We start from the raw sequence: 19,422 nt of genomic DNA, 5'->3' as shown, positions 1-19,422 counted from the left end.
TTATAAGTTTGTTATTAGATAATAGAATCAAAATCATTACAATATAGTACCACTACTAAAAAAATTATTTGCTACGACACATTATCTTGGACGGTCGTTAAAGAACCGTCTTTGATTGTATATTAATGACATTTTTGTAAATATGATGAATATTTTAAAGAGGATCATCATGGAACCGTGTTTGAATACTTGAAAACAAAGACGTTTTCATAAAACCGCGTTGTTATTTTTATTCTCTCACTTTCTCTCTCTTCTCTTTTATCGGGTAGTGTAGTGACCCTCTCTCTCATTCTATCGTTCCTGCTTCTTCGCCGCCTCGACTTCTTCTCTCGCGGTGCTGAAGGAGCTCACGCATGGCGACTCAACTTCTTCATCGCGTCAGTCTCTTTGTCTTTTTCTTCTCACACTCACACCTCACTCTCTTTTACGATCTACTTGCGATGTCGGAGTGTCCTTCGTTATCGGACATGATCTTGATGCCACAACCATCGTCCGAGCTAAAGGAGATCGAAGATTTGCCGGCGTCAACGATACTATCGCGGCTTCAGCTCGTTCGTCTAATGTCGTCGCAACTAGTTCCAAATTCTCTACCGCTTCCTCCTCTGACGGTGACGGTGACGCTGAACATGAAAGTTCGAAGGTCGCAAGATCGCATCCCTATCGAAATGGAGAAAGTCGAAACCGTTATGGAAGATTTATGAGCACGAACCGTTGTTCCATATTCTGCCTCTCTCTCTCTCTCTCTCTCTCTCTCTCTCTCTCTCCTCTAACGGTGACGGTGACGCTGAACATGAAAGTTCGAAGGTCGCAAGATCACATCCCTATCGAAATGGAGAAAGTCGAAACCGTTATGGAAGATTTATGAGCACGAACCGTTGTTCCATATTCTGCCTCTCTCTCTCTCTCCTTTTATACTATCTCTATGTATCTTGATGTGTACATGCATGAAATAAATTGAGAAAAAAAAGGAACTTGTTTGACCTATAATTCATTCACACATAAATTCCTCAACAATTCTTTGTACCCAAATAAAAATTCTAGGTTGTCTTTTATTATTTTGATTCATAACTTGATCTATCTGTAGTCTGTTATTTATTTTGGGCGAATGAGTGAATTTTGGTTGATAAGCTCTTCAAACTTTGGTTTGAATTCATTCAGAGATCTCGTTGAGAGGAAAAGTTGATATGGTTTTGTTTGAATCTTCTCACCAATTCATAATCCCCTATTTTTTTTCTTTACATTTGAATAATCATATTGATTATCTGCCACCACAATCGACGTTAACGCGTGCCCTTGCCATTAATTTGACTGCGTGGGACTTAGATTAGATTAAATGCAATTTTTTTGTAGCCCCCAATTTTTGTCCTTTAATATTTGTCTCTTAATTTCTTTTTCAATTCGCCACTATATTATGTTGTGCCTCTAGTCTCTGAACTCTGATTGCTTATTAGAATCAGTATGTGTTTGGGTGAGTGCTTGTGAAATTGATTCTTAATTTTGTAAAAGTTATTACAAAATTAAGGATTGGGAAAGGACTTGTTCGGAAGCAGTTTGCTGGCGAGCCGAATCAGACCAGATTTGGATGAGGCTTTGGAGAGTGCGGTTGGAGACAAAGTCCTTGGTTTGGAGGAGTTGCATGGTGCGGACAAGAGAATGGGGTGTTTAAAGATGAAATGGGGTAGCGAGAGTCAATGGTGGGTGACGTAAGATGCTTGTCAATGTTGTTGCTCCCTTCCTATTTTGTTTTTCTTTTGTTTTTGTCTGTTTTGTTTGGGAATACAGAGAAGTAGGGAAAGCAGTTGCAAAGATAATAGCCCTTGCACTTGATTTGGATGCTAATTTTTTTATCAGCCAGAAATGCTTGGAGAGAGCCCATTGCAACTCTGCATTTGCTACACCATGAAAGTATTAAATCTATACCCTTTATACCTGGTATAGATACAGAATTTTTATGGGCTGGTTTTTATATTATTTGCCAAAATAATTTTTTCATGTATTCTTTTAATAAGTGTGGGAGCTTTACGACTTTGCTTACTGGTTCTGTTCATTCTGTTCTTCCTATTTGAACTTAATATGGTGAGAATATTCATGGATTTGTCTACTTCATAAACCACTTCATTTTAAGAAGCCTTTTGGTTGCGGCTACATTATTTCTCTGGTTTGTTCTGGCCATTTACTATGACAATATAATCCCAAATGCATCAGGTGTGAGGAAATCAATATTGTACTTTCTAATTCCTAGTTATTGGATGGGAAAAGGAGGTCAAAAAGTGAAAGGTGATTAATTTTGTGGTTTAAGTTGTGTTTTGTATTTCTTCTTTCATGCTCTTTGTGGCTTAACTCTTCTTCCCCATCTCCTTGTCTTCCTTTCATAGAGGGTGGGGTCTTGTTGATGCAAATGTTGTTGTTCAGATACGTGGCCTTGCAAAGACATATTCTGGAACACGTAGCATTGGTTGCTGCTTTAAATGTAAAACAACTTAAGGTAAAGCATTTCTTATTAATTTTTCATGCAATAATTTTCTGGATCATTAATTCATGATATGATATTAAAGCTATGAATGAGCAGCCATGATTTTGATTTTTGTAAACTTTGTGCTTTACGCGCGTTTGGTGAATAATAGTAGTTGTAGCTTATACTAATTATATTAGGAGTGCATACTAATATAAAAAAAAAACCATAAGCACTTATACTAATTATATTCATCTTTTCTTCATTATATTGTTTAAGCCTTCTTTATTTTTATAACTAGTAATGATTATTATTTACTTTAGTATTTTAAGTTGGAAAATAATAATATTATATTTTATTAATATTGTGAGTTGTTAAATGAATTATGAATTTTATATTTTATTGTTATGAATGAGTTAGTTAAATTGATGACTTACTTAAATTGATTATATGTTTATGATTTATGGCTTATCTTTTTATATTCAAAGATTAATTGCAAAATTAGTTTTCAAAAATATCTTGTACTATTTTTAAGTTTGAGGATTTTATAATTTTTTTTCAAGAATTAAATATGTGAGAATAATCAGTTCATCACTTACTTTTTCAAAAAAAAAATCGCTAAAAACTCTAATACCATGTACTTATTTTTTATTTATGGCTTAACCCACTTGCCATTATCATGGCCGCCACTTAATAACACATGGAGAATCGAAAAGCCAAAAAGTCTATTTGCTTGATAGTAGCCTCGATCAATGCAATGACTACTGTCACTCCAAATTTCAAGCTTAGCATAAATATCAATTCTTTCAAAATACATGCATTAATTCCTCATTTAATATTGCAATAGTCAACCATAACCCCTTGACCATGTCAATAAGAGAAAAGTCTCGTGTGTGTATATAATGAATATATCATGCAATTATTAAGTCTCTTGAGTATTCAATTACTAAGTCACTGGTATATAGTTAACTTGGACGTGCTCAGCGTTAATTTGTATTAGTTGTCATGGTACTGCATTATTTTTCATTTTAAATTAAATTATTAAAATCATAGTTTATTTGCAGGCTATTATTGTTGGACCTAGAGATGAATTGGAAAAACCTGTGGATATAAATGACTGGAGTGGAACTTTAATTTGTCCATGGACTTGTTCATATATTATCATGTAGATTAAAATTACAGCAACAAGTGAAAATAATTGATGTATTGGATCAATTATATTTGTATACATATTACATTTGTTTTAAATTTATACATGTATTGCATCATTATCTTAAGTTTGATCAACAATAAATTTTATTTTTTTTATAGACTTAATATTTTTTAAAACAACAAAAATTTTCCATTAAAAAATATTATTTAATTTTAATATAGTTTTATTTAGTATAATCTTCAATCTTTATATATATATATATATATATATATATATATATATATATATAAATTATTCAGTATAATTTCCACTTTCTAAGACGGTTTTGATGTAATAATCGTCTTAGAATGTCTATTTTCTAAGACGGTTTTATGTAGAATCATCTTAGAAAACAAACATTCTAAGACGGTTATTACATTAGAATCGTCTTAAAATGTATGCTTTTTAAGACGGTTGTTACATAATAACCGTCTTAGAAAGGTTGTATTTTTTACGACAGTATTTTTAAAATCGTCATCATTGATGCTTCATTTTTAACGACATTGGCTATAAAGACGATCAAAAACCGTCGTTAAAATTCCTTTTTAATCGTCATTAAAAGATTTTTTAACCGTCGTTAAAAGGCTTTATTGTAGTAGTGTACCTATGTTATTTATTCAATAACTAAATCAAAATGAAGTCTTTAATTTTTCTTATAGAAAAATCAAACAATGACTAAGAAATTGAGTTTCTTGTTTTCTTTTCAAAGTGAATAAGGCAATATAGTGGGTGTTTGGCTTGACGTTGAGGAATTGATTTCGAGTTCAGAATTGATTTTGGATGCATTTTCACATGTTTGATTTCATATCGGAGAAGAATTCATAATTAATTCTGGATTGAAGCAACTTTGAGTAGATTCTTTATTGTATTCAAAATTTTCTATTTAATTTTACTCGTAACTTGTTTTTTAATAAAACATCCAAACATAAATCATATTACTTCAAAATCAATTTTAACCAAAATCAATTTCATGCAAAATCAATTCTCTAAGCGCCCACCCATAGTGTGTTTGCTTATGCATTAAAAACGCATGTATTTACATATTTCTATGTCCAATTTGAATTAGGACACAGAAGCTACAAAGAAGAGTGTTAGTTTATACGTGGATCCAATTGCTTTGAGATATATCCAAACACTTTAATAATATATTGACAACAACATATTGGACTAGCATGTAACACTTAACCATAAACTCATGCTTATCAAACTCTCGAGTTAACTCACTAACTCTTACGAGTTTATGAGTTTAGTTATCCTCTCCGAGTTGACTCTTAAGTAAACTCTTTTTTTAGTAGACTTTGAATAGACTCTATAAACTCTAAGTAAACTCAGATAAACTCTCGAGTTTATCACCGAGTCAACGAATCAGTAAGTTAAAAAAATTAGACCAAAATTTATCTATTTAGTTTTCAACATACCTTCATTTAGTGTGTTATTTTCAAATACAAAAAATCTCATCTTTAATAACATCAAACTTTTATTCTCTAATAATATCAAATCTTCGATGGGAATGATCTGTCACTACTATAACATCTACAAGTTATTATCTAGTATTGATGTATTACTAGATTTATTTATTTAAATATTGTGAAATTTATGATTTACTATTTTGCTTTATTATATTGTTGAAATGTTTAATTGGTATGTTATTTATAGATATTTTATTACTATTTTTATATGAAGTAGACTCTTACGAGTCTATGAGTTGAGTCCACGAGTCGAGTCTATGGAACTCTCACAAGTCTACATAAACTCTCGAGTTTGATAACATTGCATAAGTTGAATAGTTAGATCATTTTGGATTAGTTAAATTTTTCAAACCTACTCCATTGATCTAATTAGAATTAGGCTTGAATTTCTCAAATAAGATTTTGGGTTCAAGTTTTATGGATGAAAAAAAATAGGATTAGAAGGAAAATTTTTACTAAAGATGGTCAATCAGATTTTTTGACAAAGATTAGTTACCGAAAAAACTAAAAATATTTTACACCAATACACATGGTAGCCAAAAGTTAGTTTTTCAAAGAAAAAAAAGTTTTATATTGACATATAATCATAAACTCATGCATGGTCCATAATTTATTGACTTTTATAGCAATTATCTTAAAAGTTATATTAATAACTAGTTCACAGTATTTAGTACTAATAGTACATATCTATTAAACTTTTTTTAATGTTTTATATATATTTAGTACATTCTATATATTGTCAAAGTTGAATTGTTTTGAGACATCATTGGGTTTCACTCAATAATTTAAACAATTAGACATAAAATGGAAGCCTAAATGGTTCATATTTTGGGATCACTTTTTAATTATCAACATTGAAAATTTTCATTGCTTCTCAAAGTGAATTTGATGACATCAATAACACAAGGAGAGAATTTAAACTAAATCACAAGAAGGAAGATTACATACTAGTAGCATGATGAGATTGATATGAGACATTTGTCAAAGAAGGACTAGGCGATTACAATGCTTGTGTTGGTGTTGGCTTTGGTGATAGTGATAATGATGACGATGATGATGGTGTTGAGTCATTTGTACAGATTCCACTATTTAACATTCATAACAAAGAGACGAGTGAATTTTTGCTATATATAATATAGAACTTAATCCTAACTATCAAATTCTGCAAGTATAATTTAGGTTAAGAAATTGCATCATAAATTGCATATATATCTCCTATTCTAATTTTCCATGGAGAAAATAAGTATTTACATCAAGTTTCTCAAGATGTATATCAAATGCAGCACACATAGCCAGAACAACTCTAATTGTGGTCAACTAATAACTGAAGAGAATATCTCATTGAATTTGATACATTCTTTCTGTGTATAACTCTTGACCACCAATCTAGCACAAAATCTTTCTACTTAATCGTTGTTGTCGCACTTGATCTTATAGACCCATTTGCACCCTATGGCTTTCCAACCTTCTAGAAGTTTAACAATTTCCCAAGTCTTGTTCCTATGCAAGGTTTCCATTTCTTCATGCATTGATGTCATCCACAAAGAAGCATCTGAACTATTCATTGCCTCTTGAAAGGTTAATGGTTCATCTTCTTCAATTAAGAGACAATATGCATCATGGATTACCATGACACAATCTAAGTATCGAGCTGGTACAGATGTCGACCTTTTTGATTGTCAAAGTACTTGTCCATCATTCGCCTCACTTGGTTCTTGTTCTTCGTGATCCTGCTCTGCTTCATAAGAGTATTTTTCTCCCGATTTCTTCCCTATCTTCTTTGTAGTAGTATCTTTGGAAATGTTGTCATTTTTCTGCTCACTTTCCAATTCATTTTCTCCACACAAAAAAAAACTACATTCCTGCTAACAACAACCTTGTGGCAATGGGAACCCACAGGTGATACCCCTTAACATTGTCAGCATACCCCAAGAATATACATTTTCTGAATTTTGGATCCAATGTCGTTCTTTCTTGGGAGTTGTACATCACGTACACAAGACATCCAAACACATGTAAGGAAGAATAATCAGTTGGTTTGTCTTTTCACATCTCCATCGGTGTCTTTAAACCAATCATTGTTGATGGCGAATGATATATCAAGTAACAGGTGGTCTTAACTGCTTCTGCCCAAAAAGATTTGGCCAATCTCATTGTTCTTAGCATGGCTCTTGTTCTATCAAGGAGAGTCTTGTTCATCCGCTCTACCACACTATTCTATTGAGGTGTATGTGAAACTGAGAATTGTTACATAATACCATCTTGCTTGAAGAATGCCAAAAAATTGCCATTTACATATTTTCCTCCATTATTTGTCCTTAAGAACTTGATTCTTTAACTAGTTTCAAGCTTTATTTGTGTTTTGAGTTCCTTGAATGCTGGAAACACATCTTACTTCTTCTTGATGGAGTACACCCACAATCTCCTAAAGTATCGATCAATGAATGATACAAAATACTTTGCTCCTTTTAGGGATATTTTTGGCAGTTCCCACACATCATAATGGATCAAGTCTAGTATGTGTTTGTTTTTGGTAATCGCTATGGCAAACTTCAATCTATGTTGTTTACTTATCACACAATGCTGACAAAGTGGTAAATTGACTATTTTAAGCCCATGTAAAAGATTACATTCCACAAGAATTTTCAAGCCTCGCTATGATATGTGACCCAGTCTATGATGCCATATCATCATTGCTTCTTCTTGACTAATTGCTACAATTGATGCATTTGGTTCTTGCAACATATCTCCCAAAAGCATGTACAAATTAGCTGTGAGTTTCTTAGCTTTCATCAATACAAGATTTCCCTTCACTACCTTCAAGATCCCACCTTCAGTATGGATCTTGCACTCGAGGTCATCCAATCGCCCAATGGACAATAGATTCTTCTTCAAACCCTTCACATGCCATACCCTTCAAACTGTACGTATAGTACCATCATATATTTTTAATTTGACAGTACCGACCCCAGCAATTTCCAAGACATGATCATTCCCCATGAACATAGATCCTTCTGAGATAGGTTCATAGGTGCAAAACCAATCTCAATGTGGAGTCATGTGCCAAGTTTCACCTAAATCCAATATCCAATAATCATGGAGTTGTCTTTTACCTCTAGAACTAATTGTTGATTCACTGCACTAGACATCCACATTATTTGAGGTACTAGCAATGCAACCTTGAGAGGTTGATGCTCCAAAGTTCTCTCCTCCACCATTCTTATGCCAAATATCCTTCTTCAAGTGCCTTTTCATGCCACAATTATAGCATTTGAGGTTCTTCCTTCTTCAAGATTTTGATCTACCATGATTTTGACTCCCACTAGAACCACGTTTTGTTGATCTATCTCTCATTGTAACACCTCATTTTTCGTAAAATAAATTAAAAGGGTTTTTTATTTAAAAATAAATAGAGTTTTAGAAAAATGATGAGATTTTTATAATTAAATAAATAAGGAGAAATAACTTTATTGATTAAATAATGGTTTGAAAGAAAAAAAAATATTTTATTTATTCATTTGATAGAAAATAAAATAAAGTTCTTTTTTTATAAAGCAAATAAATAAATAAATAGAGTAAATAATAGGCTGAGAGTACCCTACCTATAAATAAAGACATATTAGATAAGTTTTTTGACGCTTTCTCTTCCTCTCAAATTAATTTTCTCTCTTCCCCTCCCATAACCCTTTCTTTTCCCGTATACACTCAAACCTATCTTAGTAAAATGATGATCCCAAATTTTTCAACCGTTGGATCATCGTGAAAGTTTAACACAAGGTTTGAAACCTATTTCCACACATACTAACCGTTGGGACTTTCAAGATAGTGTCTGTAGTGGAAGAAATATCCCTCACACTGAGCTTTCTCTTTTCCCGCATACAGCCAAACCTATTCTAGTAAAACCATGATCCTGAACTTGTTAGCCGTTGGATCGTCTTGAAATTTGGACACCAGGTTAGAAATGCATTTCCACACATCTCCACCTTTGGGATTTCGAAATTAATATCTGTGGAGGGATAAATACTCATCGCACGCAGACAGTGGAGTGAAGGCTTCAATCCCTTCTCCTTCTCTCTAACACTTGGAAAGCAGAGCAACCAGAGGAAAAGCTCGAGAAGTTTAAGGAAACCACTAGAGATACCACTATCGCTACCAGAATACACATGTGAGCCCGCTTAAAGATAAGGGATGAGTTTATCGCAATTGGGGTTAGAATGAACATGTGTAAGGATCCTTAGAAGATTAAATTGGGATTTATTTTGGGATGTTTATTGAATTATAATTTTACATTAAAATTATAAATATGATATTGTTGTGTTTAACGGACCAATTAATGTCCTGATGCGAATTGGTTGATAAACTTGAGTGTTCTTGGTGTTTTCATGTTTTTGACCTATGGTTTTGATTCATTGATTTTAATATGATTGTGTGGAATTGTTTGAGAGATTTTACTCCCCATGTTGTGAAAAGCATTTTGTATAAATTGTTATATTGAGATTATGAAATGGTGAATCAAATTGTGAGTAAGTGACAGATTGAACCTGTGATGAATGGTGAGATACATGTGTATTGAGATGTTGTATGTATTGAGTTGTGAGCTATGAATTATACAATCTACGACTATAAAATCCTTTAAGGGCGACGAGTTAATGCACGACAAGTATTATGATGGAAATCACTGTGGGGACCCAACAAGTTTAATCACAAGCGTGACGAGATAAAATTATTTTGAGAACAATTGAGGAGTCATGTGTTTTGTACAATTCAAAGATAGAGTCTGTGTGCTAAAATGTTTTCTAGGTTGGACCTGAATCAGGAGGGAAAGACTCTAACGGATTCTTCAGAGTGTAGGCCTTGGGGGTAAATGCACCCGATTTGAGTGCTACTTTAAGTATGTGTCGATCCCACATGGTTGGAGCATTCTCGCAAAATAGCGTGACTCTAACTAGTGTCACTATGATTTTACTTAGTGAGAGTGACCTGACTTACTAGTGTGTGGTTTGTCTTGTCTCTACTCCTAGGCGCCCGATGAGGTTTTTCACTGGCATGGTACCACATTGCAAATAAGATTGAGTCTTAATATATCTGTTGCATAACGCTTGTGTAATGATCGATATTGATTGATTTAGTCATATTGTGTTTTGATCCTTTAGTACTTGAATGATGAAAGATGAATGAAATGTGGTGTGTTGTGTTGTGATGTGATGTTACACAAAAAAGTAGTAGAATGACGTGAGCTATATTTAAGTAAGTTGTATTTTATTTATATGATATGTATATCTACATGTTGTCTTGTTTCTGTCTATTAGTTAGGAATGTGATAACTCAATCCCCGTGCGTTGTTTATGTTTGGATCCCGTGATGATCTCGAACTTTGCATGCGTGGGAGCAAATGACTAGATGAATTGCTTTAATAAACATTGTGTTGAAGGATGTTGGGACACAATGCTCTAATAGGATGTGACATTGGGGCATGAGTTTTGTTTAATTACATGATGTTGTGAGCCAAAAATGTTTCTAACAAGTTTTATTTGGTAATAGTAAAGTGAATATGAGCCTTTTATTCTTTTGAAATGCTTTTATTTAAATGTGTTTTAAAAAAATTTAATTAATTTTGCTTTCTTATTCCTTTTACTATTAGTACATATATGTGTGAGGTAGAGGGTGTCACACTCATCTTCATTAAAGCCTTTGCTTGCTTGGGATTTTCCAGCCTATCTTCCTTATTCTTTCACCTAGATTCTTCTTCAAGAATAGCTCCAACAACATCATCAAAGGTTAGATGATCGACAATATTATGATTTGTTATGTTGATGATGAGTTAACTATATGAATCTAGTAGACTCTAAAGTAGAAGCTATGCATGCTCATTTTCTTCTGTGTTGAAATCTAATGCAAAAAACTTGACTAATAAAGTATTCAAATTGTTGATGTGGTATATCACCAAAGTCGACTCACTCATTCGAAGAGTGTAGAGTTTCCTTTTCAAGAATATTCTGGTTTGAAGTGACTCAACCTCGTACAATTTGTGGAAAGTATCCCAAATTTCCTTTGCGGTCTTCTTCTTCGCAACACTGGACAAAACTAAGTTTGCCATTGCTATGTGCAAATTGATAACTACATTTTCACCCATCTTCGTCCACCTTTCATTTATGACATTTGTTGGTTTGCCTTCAATTGCATCTTGGCAATTGTCATTCCTCAAAATTTCTTTTATCGTCAATTTCCAGATGGAGTATTTACTCCCATTGAACTTCTCTATCTTGCACTTTGCTACCATTATTTCACACAACTTCCACAATGTACAGTACCGCCTACTGAAAGAATGAGTGTAGATCATGAACTAGTGCACCGGGTAAGTTCCCAGGAAAGAGAGGTGGGTCACCAATGGACACACTTAAATACTAAGTCTCTCCTTAGTCAGAACTTTCCTAGACATGCACTTTCACACTACCTCACTATATATCTAGTAACAAGAATATTTCTTTGCTGATGTGGAAGATCAGACTAACCACAACCATAGAGCATACTAAGTATTTTCTCCGACAATATACCAATGTATCAGTGTTTGTCGTACCAGAATAATGTCAGCAACCTATTAGCTCTAATATCATTGTTGGATACCAAAGTAACAAAATAATAACTCACCAAAAATAAAAGATGAAAAAAATAGGAATGAACAAAATATTTTAACGTGAAAAACCTTCAACAAATAAGGGAAAAACCACGAGCAAGACTAGAGAAATAGTTTTACTAAATGAAAGAAAATTACAACCTTTCTAAATATATGGAGAGAACTATTACACACTCTCTTATAATAGGAGAATACAACTTTCACACAAAGAACTCTTTCTAAGAATGGAATACTACAATTGAGATGGGATAGTCAAATGAGCAAAATTGCTTGTTATTTATAGGCCAAGATTATGACGGATGCATTAAATGCCATGCAACAATTTCTGCTCCTCCATCCAATTTTTACAGTCCTATGCATGTAGAGGTAACATTTTTCAGCCTTCTTTTTTGACTTACATGCCACAAAATCAGCTTTACAAGTTCAGTGGTCTCACATTCATGTTTCCTTCTAGCATATCAATTACTCTATTCATTGTAGGTCTATCCCTTGGAATCATTTCACTACTAGAAAAACATGTTTTTACGATGCACATTCCACATCGGTCCTTCAAAACTGTCTTAGAAGAATAGGCTGTGACACTTTTGTAATTATGATGTGTGTAAATGATGACAGTGGAACAAAACTCATCTTCAAATGAATCATACAACGACAGGTCCTATTATGGTTGTCATAGAAATGACAAATCCATGATGTTTTTGGAAACATCGTCATGGTATACGTTATCAATTAAATGACTAACCCTCGTGCCCTTAGTGATTCACAAACTTACGTTTTTTCCCCTGACTCAGCTCATGTCCCTCAACACTCACCAGTCGTGGGAATGAGCATAAAATTAAAGTATGTTTGTATATATACTAGGAGACTTATCAATATGTCTTTCATTGACCTGTTTCGTTGTTTGTACTTGTAAACTACTTTGAGCTTGTACTAAACATTGGCTTGGTGACTTTGGTCTAGATGCTAAACCACTTGGACTACAAAATTCCCAATTCTCCATTTGAATTGGATTATATGCTAAACTTTCTCCCCTACATTCTTGTTTGTGTTTTTTTAGGTCAAGTTGATGATGGCTAAGTGCAACTGCCAACTATTTTGTAAGTCTTGTTCATATAACATGTCAACTGCATTTAGATTACATTTTCTATCTCAATCCATGTTTGGAAGTATTAGTCCTTGTCTTGTACTAATCACTTCTATTTTATATTATTATTTTTATGCATGCTAGAATTAGCTATTGCTTTTTCAGCCTTTTCCTTATCTAATTTCAGCCACAATTCAAAATTCTTATTTTCGAATGAGTTTGTGGTTTAACTAAAGTTGGACTATATGAAATATTTAACTCCACTTGGTTGCAAGAAATGATTAAGTTTGAGGTCAATCCTTACAAATCATCCCTTATATTCATATATGGTAGATAAATAGCTATAAGGATCAAAATTGAGACTAATGTGAAATCATGCCCTGGCCTTTAAATGTAACATCTAAGATGGTTTTTAACTAAAACTCATCGTAGAATGCTGGCACTCAAAGACAATTTTTAAGGTAAAAATCGTCTTAGAATGCCCTTAAAAATCGTCTTTGAATGTTAGCATTCTACAATGGGTTTTAGTGAAAAACCGTCTTAGAATGCAAGCATTCTACTAAGGTTTTTAATTAAAATTCGTCTTTGAATTCACGCTTTTCTAAGTTAGTTGTTAGGGGACCGCCGTGGAAAGTCAACACTTTCCACGACGTGACCTTTAAGACGGTTGGAAACCGTCGTAGAAAGCTTATTTCCATCGTCGTAGAATGGTGTTTCTGCATTAGTGTTTCAATATTCCATAAACCCACTGCAGTTATTCTTCTTGCTATTTCTTTTTCTTCTATGGTTGTCACCCCATCAGTTCTTAAATCCCCATCTTGCTCTAGCCTATTATATCTCACTTTTGTGACAGGCTTCCACATTAATATGCTTCTTCACTCCCACCAATTCTAACAACATTATTTCGTAGCTGTAAGCATCAGATTTGTGTGAAATTCCACCAACATGTTTGTTCCACACTTCTGGAGCTATATACCCTATTGTTTCTCTGGCATCTAACATGGAAACAATGCTTTCATTTCTAGGATAGAGCTTTGCTAGCCCAAAACCACATATCTTGGGGCAGAACTTCTCATCCAAAAAAATGTTAATTATGTGGCTTTATGTCAAAATGTAGAATTCGAGTGTTGCATCCTCTGTGCAAGTATTCTAGGCCTTGGGCTATTCCTAAGGAAATTTGTCACAAATTATCCCAACTCAATAGTGGAGTGGCTTCAAGTCCCTTATTGTAAATAAACTTGTCAAGGGAACCATTAGGCATAAATTCATAATGACACCTTTCTTCTGTCCTTCAAAACAGAATCCAATTAAAGTGACAACATTAACATGAGAAGTTTTGCTGATTTTAACAACCTCATTGATAAATTCTTCCCCATTTCCTTTCGATGAATTCAGTAGCTTTACTGCCACAGGACAACCAGTAAGTAGTTTTCCTTTGTATACACTTCCAAAATCACCTTGTCCCAATTTAATATTGAAAGAGTTGGTAATTTTCTTGACATCTGAGAATTTATATCTTTTTAGAGCTAGGGCTCAATGATTTTCTAAGATTGATTCAATATCTTCCTTTCTTTTAATTGTCAACCAAAATTTTACTTGTCGTGTTGGCCTATATTTACTACAGCAAATTACGATGCACATCATGAATCCCCCAATTACGACCACACTTGCAACAGCCGTTAACAGATGTGGAAAACTAAGAATGTGGAAAACTAAAAACAGATAAGGGGATAACATTAATTAATATAGATGTTATTTTACAACACACCATACTGTTTTGTGATCGCTAAACACTTTCGTAACAAAGCAACACAGCCCATCAAGGAGGCAGGAGCCATGCCCATCATTCATGATCCTTAAAATGAGCATGGCACTTCTATGCTAGCCAAGCCAAATTTGATTCATCCACACTGCTTACACTTGCTTTTAAATAGTATATATACAGCAGAGTTAAAATACTATACTTGCTTTCATCCACACTGCTTACACTTCTATGCTAGTTCAATTACGGGCACACCACTTGCAAACATGTATAAGTTTTATGAATTATACATATTTATGAGTAGCGTGCCTACATTATACATATATATAGTACTGTACATGCATGGTGCAGGATAGGATTTTTTGGTACACCTTAATTCTGCCTTGTGATCACATCAACATCCACAGAGCTAGAACCAGAAGCGGTTATCTCACCATCTGATTGTGTCACTGAGAAACTAAAAGGAAAGCCATTAGCAAACGGTGCTGGGCTATAGGCTTGATTCAGTGACCACTCACAGCATCCCATTTGTGTATTGTTGTTTGCTACATAGCTGCCAGATTTGTCACTGTAATACTGATTCTGATCATATGTGACTACTGATGCTGCTGCAGGTTGATTGTTTGCAAATTGTTCCACAGTTTGATCACCTATATATAGTTATTATGTTCACACATCAGTTACTGTGGCTAAATCCAAATAATGATCACTTTAGTGTTATTTAAAATTGAATTAGTTATTTGTCGAAATACAGAACTTGCAGTATTAACAATATGAAATAAAATGGAACTATATTCATTAAGTTTGTAACTAAATCAACTTATTTACTTCTATTTTTCTTATTTCCCATAAACTTCAGATAATGATAATTAAAATATATTTTAAAAAAGTGTGTTAAGTTATCTACAACAGTAGCTGGTTCTTCTAGGGGTTCTTATCAGTAAGAATTTCTTCTAACAAAATTCTACCACTAGAGCTTGTTGGCGTCGCTACTATGTGTGGAACTGTTCTTATAAAAGAACTGAGTTCTTAACATTAAAAATTATTTTATTTGTCAAAACTATCCAAAAAAAATATAAAGTAGCTAGGGTTTATTATGGAACTTATTTAAAGTTCTTAAAAGATTCTGTTTTTATATTAGAGTGGAAATTTGTTTAAGTTCTTAAATTCTATATAGTATTAATTGTAGCTAGAGCTCACTGAAAATAAGTTAAGAATCAATGAGTAAGTTTTCCATTGGAGATCGATGCTCTTATAAAGTGTTGCTATCATTCCTCTAATTATATATAATTTGGCATAGATACAAAAGACGTCGATTAGTGGAAGATACCTTGGGTTAACAAAGCAATGTTATCATTCAGAACTCCGTCAATCTCCTCCAAGTTATTCCATCTCGCATATGCTTCTTTCACCAATTTGTCTATATAGGCCTGCAAATGTAGAAAATTAAATTAAATAACATTCACTAAAAGGAATTAGAGGACAAATTAAAAATCTAACATAAGGGTGTAACTGATATAAATTAAGGGAACAAATATTGAGTACATTAGTAGATGATTTTTTTACCTTATTCAAAGGGCTCATCGCATCTCTGTTGGAAAATGTATGTCCATTAAAATCTGCTCTAATTAATTTGCACACTGGATCCAGAAAAATAGTATAATCTGGTCCACGATAAATGTGCATCTTGCTCCCAGTATCACAAGTCATTGCGTGCTTGATAGTGACTTCCCACATTTTGTCTGACATCCCGATCCCTAAAATCTAGTTGTATAACATTCAACAAAAAATATTATCAATTTCATATTGCTACTTACTTCATAAATAAAAATTTAACTTTTTTTGTGACCAATAAAAAAATATGATGTAAAGATAGATAGATACATTTCTTAGCTTAAGAGTATCAATGACTGCTAGTTTGAGAAAGTCTTGCACTGTTTTGATCCCCTCTGATGACAATTTCCTGTGGAAAGCTCCATCTTTACCTATCTTCTCTAAGCGCCACACTTCGTCGTGAAGCATTGGAGGGTAGTGTTTTTTGTACACTTCAAATGTATAAAAAAAAAATAGGAAGAAATAAAATGTAGATATTTAGTATATAATATCAATGATAAATAAATTCCTTACAACTGGCAAAAATGTTAGACGTAACAATATATGTGAAAATGAACTCAAAGTTAAATTAATATCAATATAAGATTATTCTTAGTAGCTCAAAAATGACCCCCCAAAAAAGTACTCACTAATTAATAATGAAAATTACACCTAGGCACGTGCTTGACCTGGTTTCTCTTTAAGGTTTAAACTATTGACTTGAGATTGATCCACAACCAGCAAATTGCCAAAAAGAAAGTAGAAATCGTTATCGGTGTCCGTATAATATACAAAGACAATAAAAGTAAAAGATATTATACGTCAGATCGAATTAGTTTGGCATCTCAATATAAGCTGGGATTAGCCAAGTGGGTTTAATTTTCTTGATTTCACACTAACATGGTTGCCTTTTGTGGGACCCTTAGCAACTATCTGCTATTATTTTGCATGATGCACAAGGCTCTTGGCTGTGTATTTGACTAACGGTCGGTTTTCAGTTGTCACAAAAGAATGTTCCAACATAACAGAAGAAACAAAAGTGTTGGATTGACCATAACTAACTAACACGAAGCATGAAAAGGATATGCCCTTTCTAGTTGGAGATACAACCAATATGTTTCCATTATTCTACGGCAATAATTTATTAGATTTTTAATAATTATATTTGTAAATGTTACTACAAATTTTACAGTTCCTTATAAAAATCATGTATATTGTATTAGATATGATCCTTAATTCCTTATACAAAGAGTAGTGATTTAATGACCAGTTCTGATATGCTGATAATATGATTTCCATTTCCAACCATATATGCACTAAGCTTAATAGATTGATAAAGCTATCATTAAAATGTTGTAATGTAAGTTATGGTGGCACATCTATGAAGACTAAAATATCTTGTTATCAAATCTTCTAAGAGCATCTTAGTTTTAGATCTTGAACTCAAAATCTAATCTTTTTTAGATCTTCTAATAAAGGGGATGTAGAGATCTCCAGTGTGAAAAATGGATTCTTGTACAAGAATCTTGAAGATATCTTTACATGTTCAAAAAAAATTTACTCTCTCCCTAATAGCAAAACGAGGGAGACCAATGGAAGAGAAGGAGATGGAACTAATGAAGAAAAAACCAGTAGCAACAAAACAAAAAAGCAACAAACAAAATACACATATAGGCGTATGGGGAAGGAAGCCACATATAGGCGTATAACTTACATTCTCCACGGTGATCCTTGACAGCAAACGCCTCAGATATGGCTTCACGAATCCGAACACCACCTTGATTAGTCCCCGGTGCCACCCTCACCGCCACTCGGAACTTCCGGCAACGAATCCAGCATGAATTATCAGTGAACTCAATGTCCCCGATTGGTGCAATTCCATCACGCATGATCACATTCAATTCTCCTGCAAGCAATGGTCGCTTCCCAATTCTCTCCTTCACTACGTGCCTGTTGAATTCCTCACTAGTCCAATCCTCGTCATTATCATCAGGGGGAAAATCTCCATCAAGAACCACAATCTCTAGCTTGATGGCATGTGGGAGACTTGTGGGTACCACTTTGCCACTGCTTTTGTCCATCAGAACTATGTTGATGGGTTTTCCATCAACCTCAAGAATTCTGCTACCTGTGAAAATTGGAAGGGAAAGCCTTTTGCTGAACCATAGTTGTAAAGTTGAAGGTTGTTGTTGATCCAATGCTTGGAGCCTCAATGAAGGAGACCTAGCAAAGGAGTGTGGCCATTGTCTCATAACTCGGTCAACTTCTTCGCCAATCTAATAACAAAAAGAATTAAAGAAATTAACCTCAATTAGAAAACTACATCGTCAAAACAATGAATGCCAAGAATTTGTGTTCAAAGACAAAAATGATAGTAACAAATTAAGGCTTGGCAAGCAATATATATGCCCATGTGGAGAACAAATTAATTAAACCAACCCAAAAGTATACATATATTATTACATATATATGAATCTTATTGAGAAGGTTAATGACTTACCACTCTTCTCAGCAAAGGCTCCATGGCTGAGAAAAGATTTTCCATGTTTTTTATCATAACCACTTCTCCAATAACCCTATCAAGAAAATGGATGAATAAGAAGAGTGAAAAGTTAACTTGAAGCATAAGACGTAAGATAGTGAAGCTTTATAAATGAATAGAATAATCTAGAGAAAAAGATTAGAGAGCGAAGAGCAAGTAGAATGAATAGAATAAACCCTAGGTAGATACTCTATGTAAAATGAATAAATAGTACATACGAAGCAAAAGAAGGTCTAGTATTCCTCATCCGTTTGTCGCCAGGGTTATCAGGGTCTTGATCAGAATCATTGAAAAACCTTTTTGCAGCCATTTTTTTGGTGAAGAATCTGGTAACTGATAGAGAGTGAAATTAGACGAGTTGGTCTTGGTGTGTTATTTGAGGTTGCACTAATTAAGCAGGACAGGAGCGAAACCAATAGAGCATTTCGCTTTTTATACACGAAAATATTGTGGGCAGTAGAATATAATTATGTGTTTTAATAATAATCATATAAAACAATACCGAAGGTTCTTGGAATATCGAAGGAAATAGCGTAGCACTTGGCCAGAACAAAACGTTGTAGCCACATGATGTAACGAGTAACCACTTTGCGTCAAGAGTCAAGGCAATCAAAAGTGAATAATCAATCTATTTCACTTCTCTCAAAAGCTATATGGGACCTCCTCTCTATATGGAGTGAATGTATTAATTATT

At 33.6% G+C, this 19,422-nt stretch overlaps 1 protein-coding gene, 1 long non-coding RNA gene and 1 pseudogene across 3 annotated transcripts; 1 reads left to right on the top strand and 2 right to left on the bottom strand.

Moving 5' to 3' along the window:
- Window positions 1-29: 29 nt before the first annotated feature.
- On the top strand, window positions 30-3,700 carry LOC100805826 (uncharacterized). The gene is made up of 3 exons (XR_415094.4): window positions 30-2,277; window positions 2,376-2,485; window positions 3,517-3,700. It is a non-coding gene; the product is annotated as an uncharacterized lncRNA (long non-coding RNA).
- A 9,737-nt stretch (window positions 3,701-13,437) lies between these two features.
- On the bottom strand, window positions 13,438-14,682 carry LOC106799221 (PR5-like receptor kinase; annotated as a pseudogene).
- Window positions 14,537-19,147, bottom strand: LOC100792405 (protein SAR DEFICIENT 1). 2 transcript variants are annotated; one of them, XM_003529975.5, is made up of 7 exons: window positions 18,947-19,147; window positions 18,687-18,762; window positions 17,901-18,462; window positions 16,478-16,638; window positions 16,160-16,357; window positions 15,924-16,023; window positions 14,537-15,243 (listed from the first exon to the last, which is right to left on the bottom strand). In XM_003529975.5, the coding sequence occupies exons 1-7, from the start codon at window positions 19,036-19,038 to the stop codon at window positions 14,966-14,968; spliced, it is 1,467 nt and encodes a 488-aa protein (XP_003530023.1). In that variant the 5' UTR covers window positions 19,039-19,147; the 3' UTR covers window positions 14,537-14,965. The 2 variants fall into 2 exon arrangements, with proteins under 2 accessions (XP_003530023.1, XP_040872888.1); XM_041016954.1 differs by lacking the exon at window positions 18,687-18,762 and having other exon boundaries at window positions 18,947-19,094.
- Window positions 19,148-19,422: the final 275 nt, after the last annotated feature.

Source organism: Glycine max, chromosome 7 (assembly GCF_000004515.6).
Source record: "Glycine max cultivar Williams 82 chromosome 7, Glycine_max_v4.0, whole genome shotgun sequence".
In the NCBI taxonomy this organism is placed as follows: Eukaryota; Viridiplantae; Streptophyta; class Magnoliopsida; order Fabales; family Fabaceae; genus Glycine; species Glycine max.
Note: the sequence above shows the minus strand (reverse complement) of the source record. Positions and strands in the feature narration are given on the sequence as shown.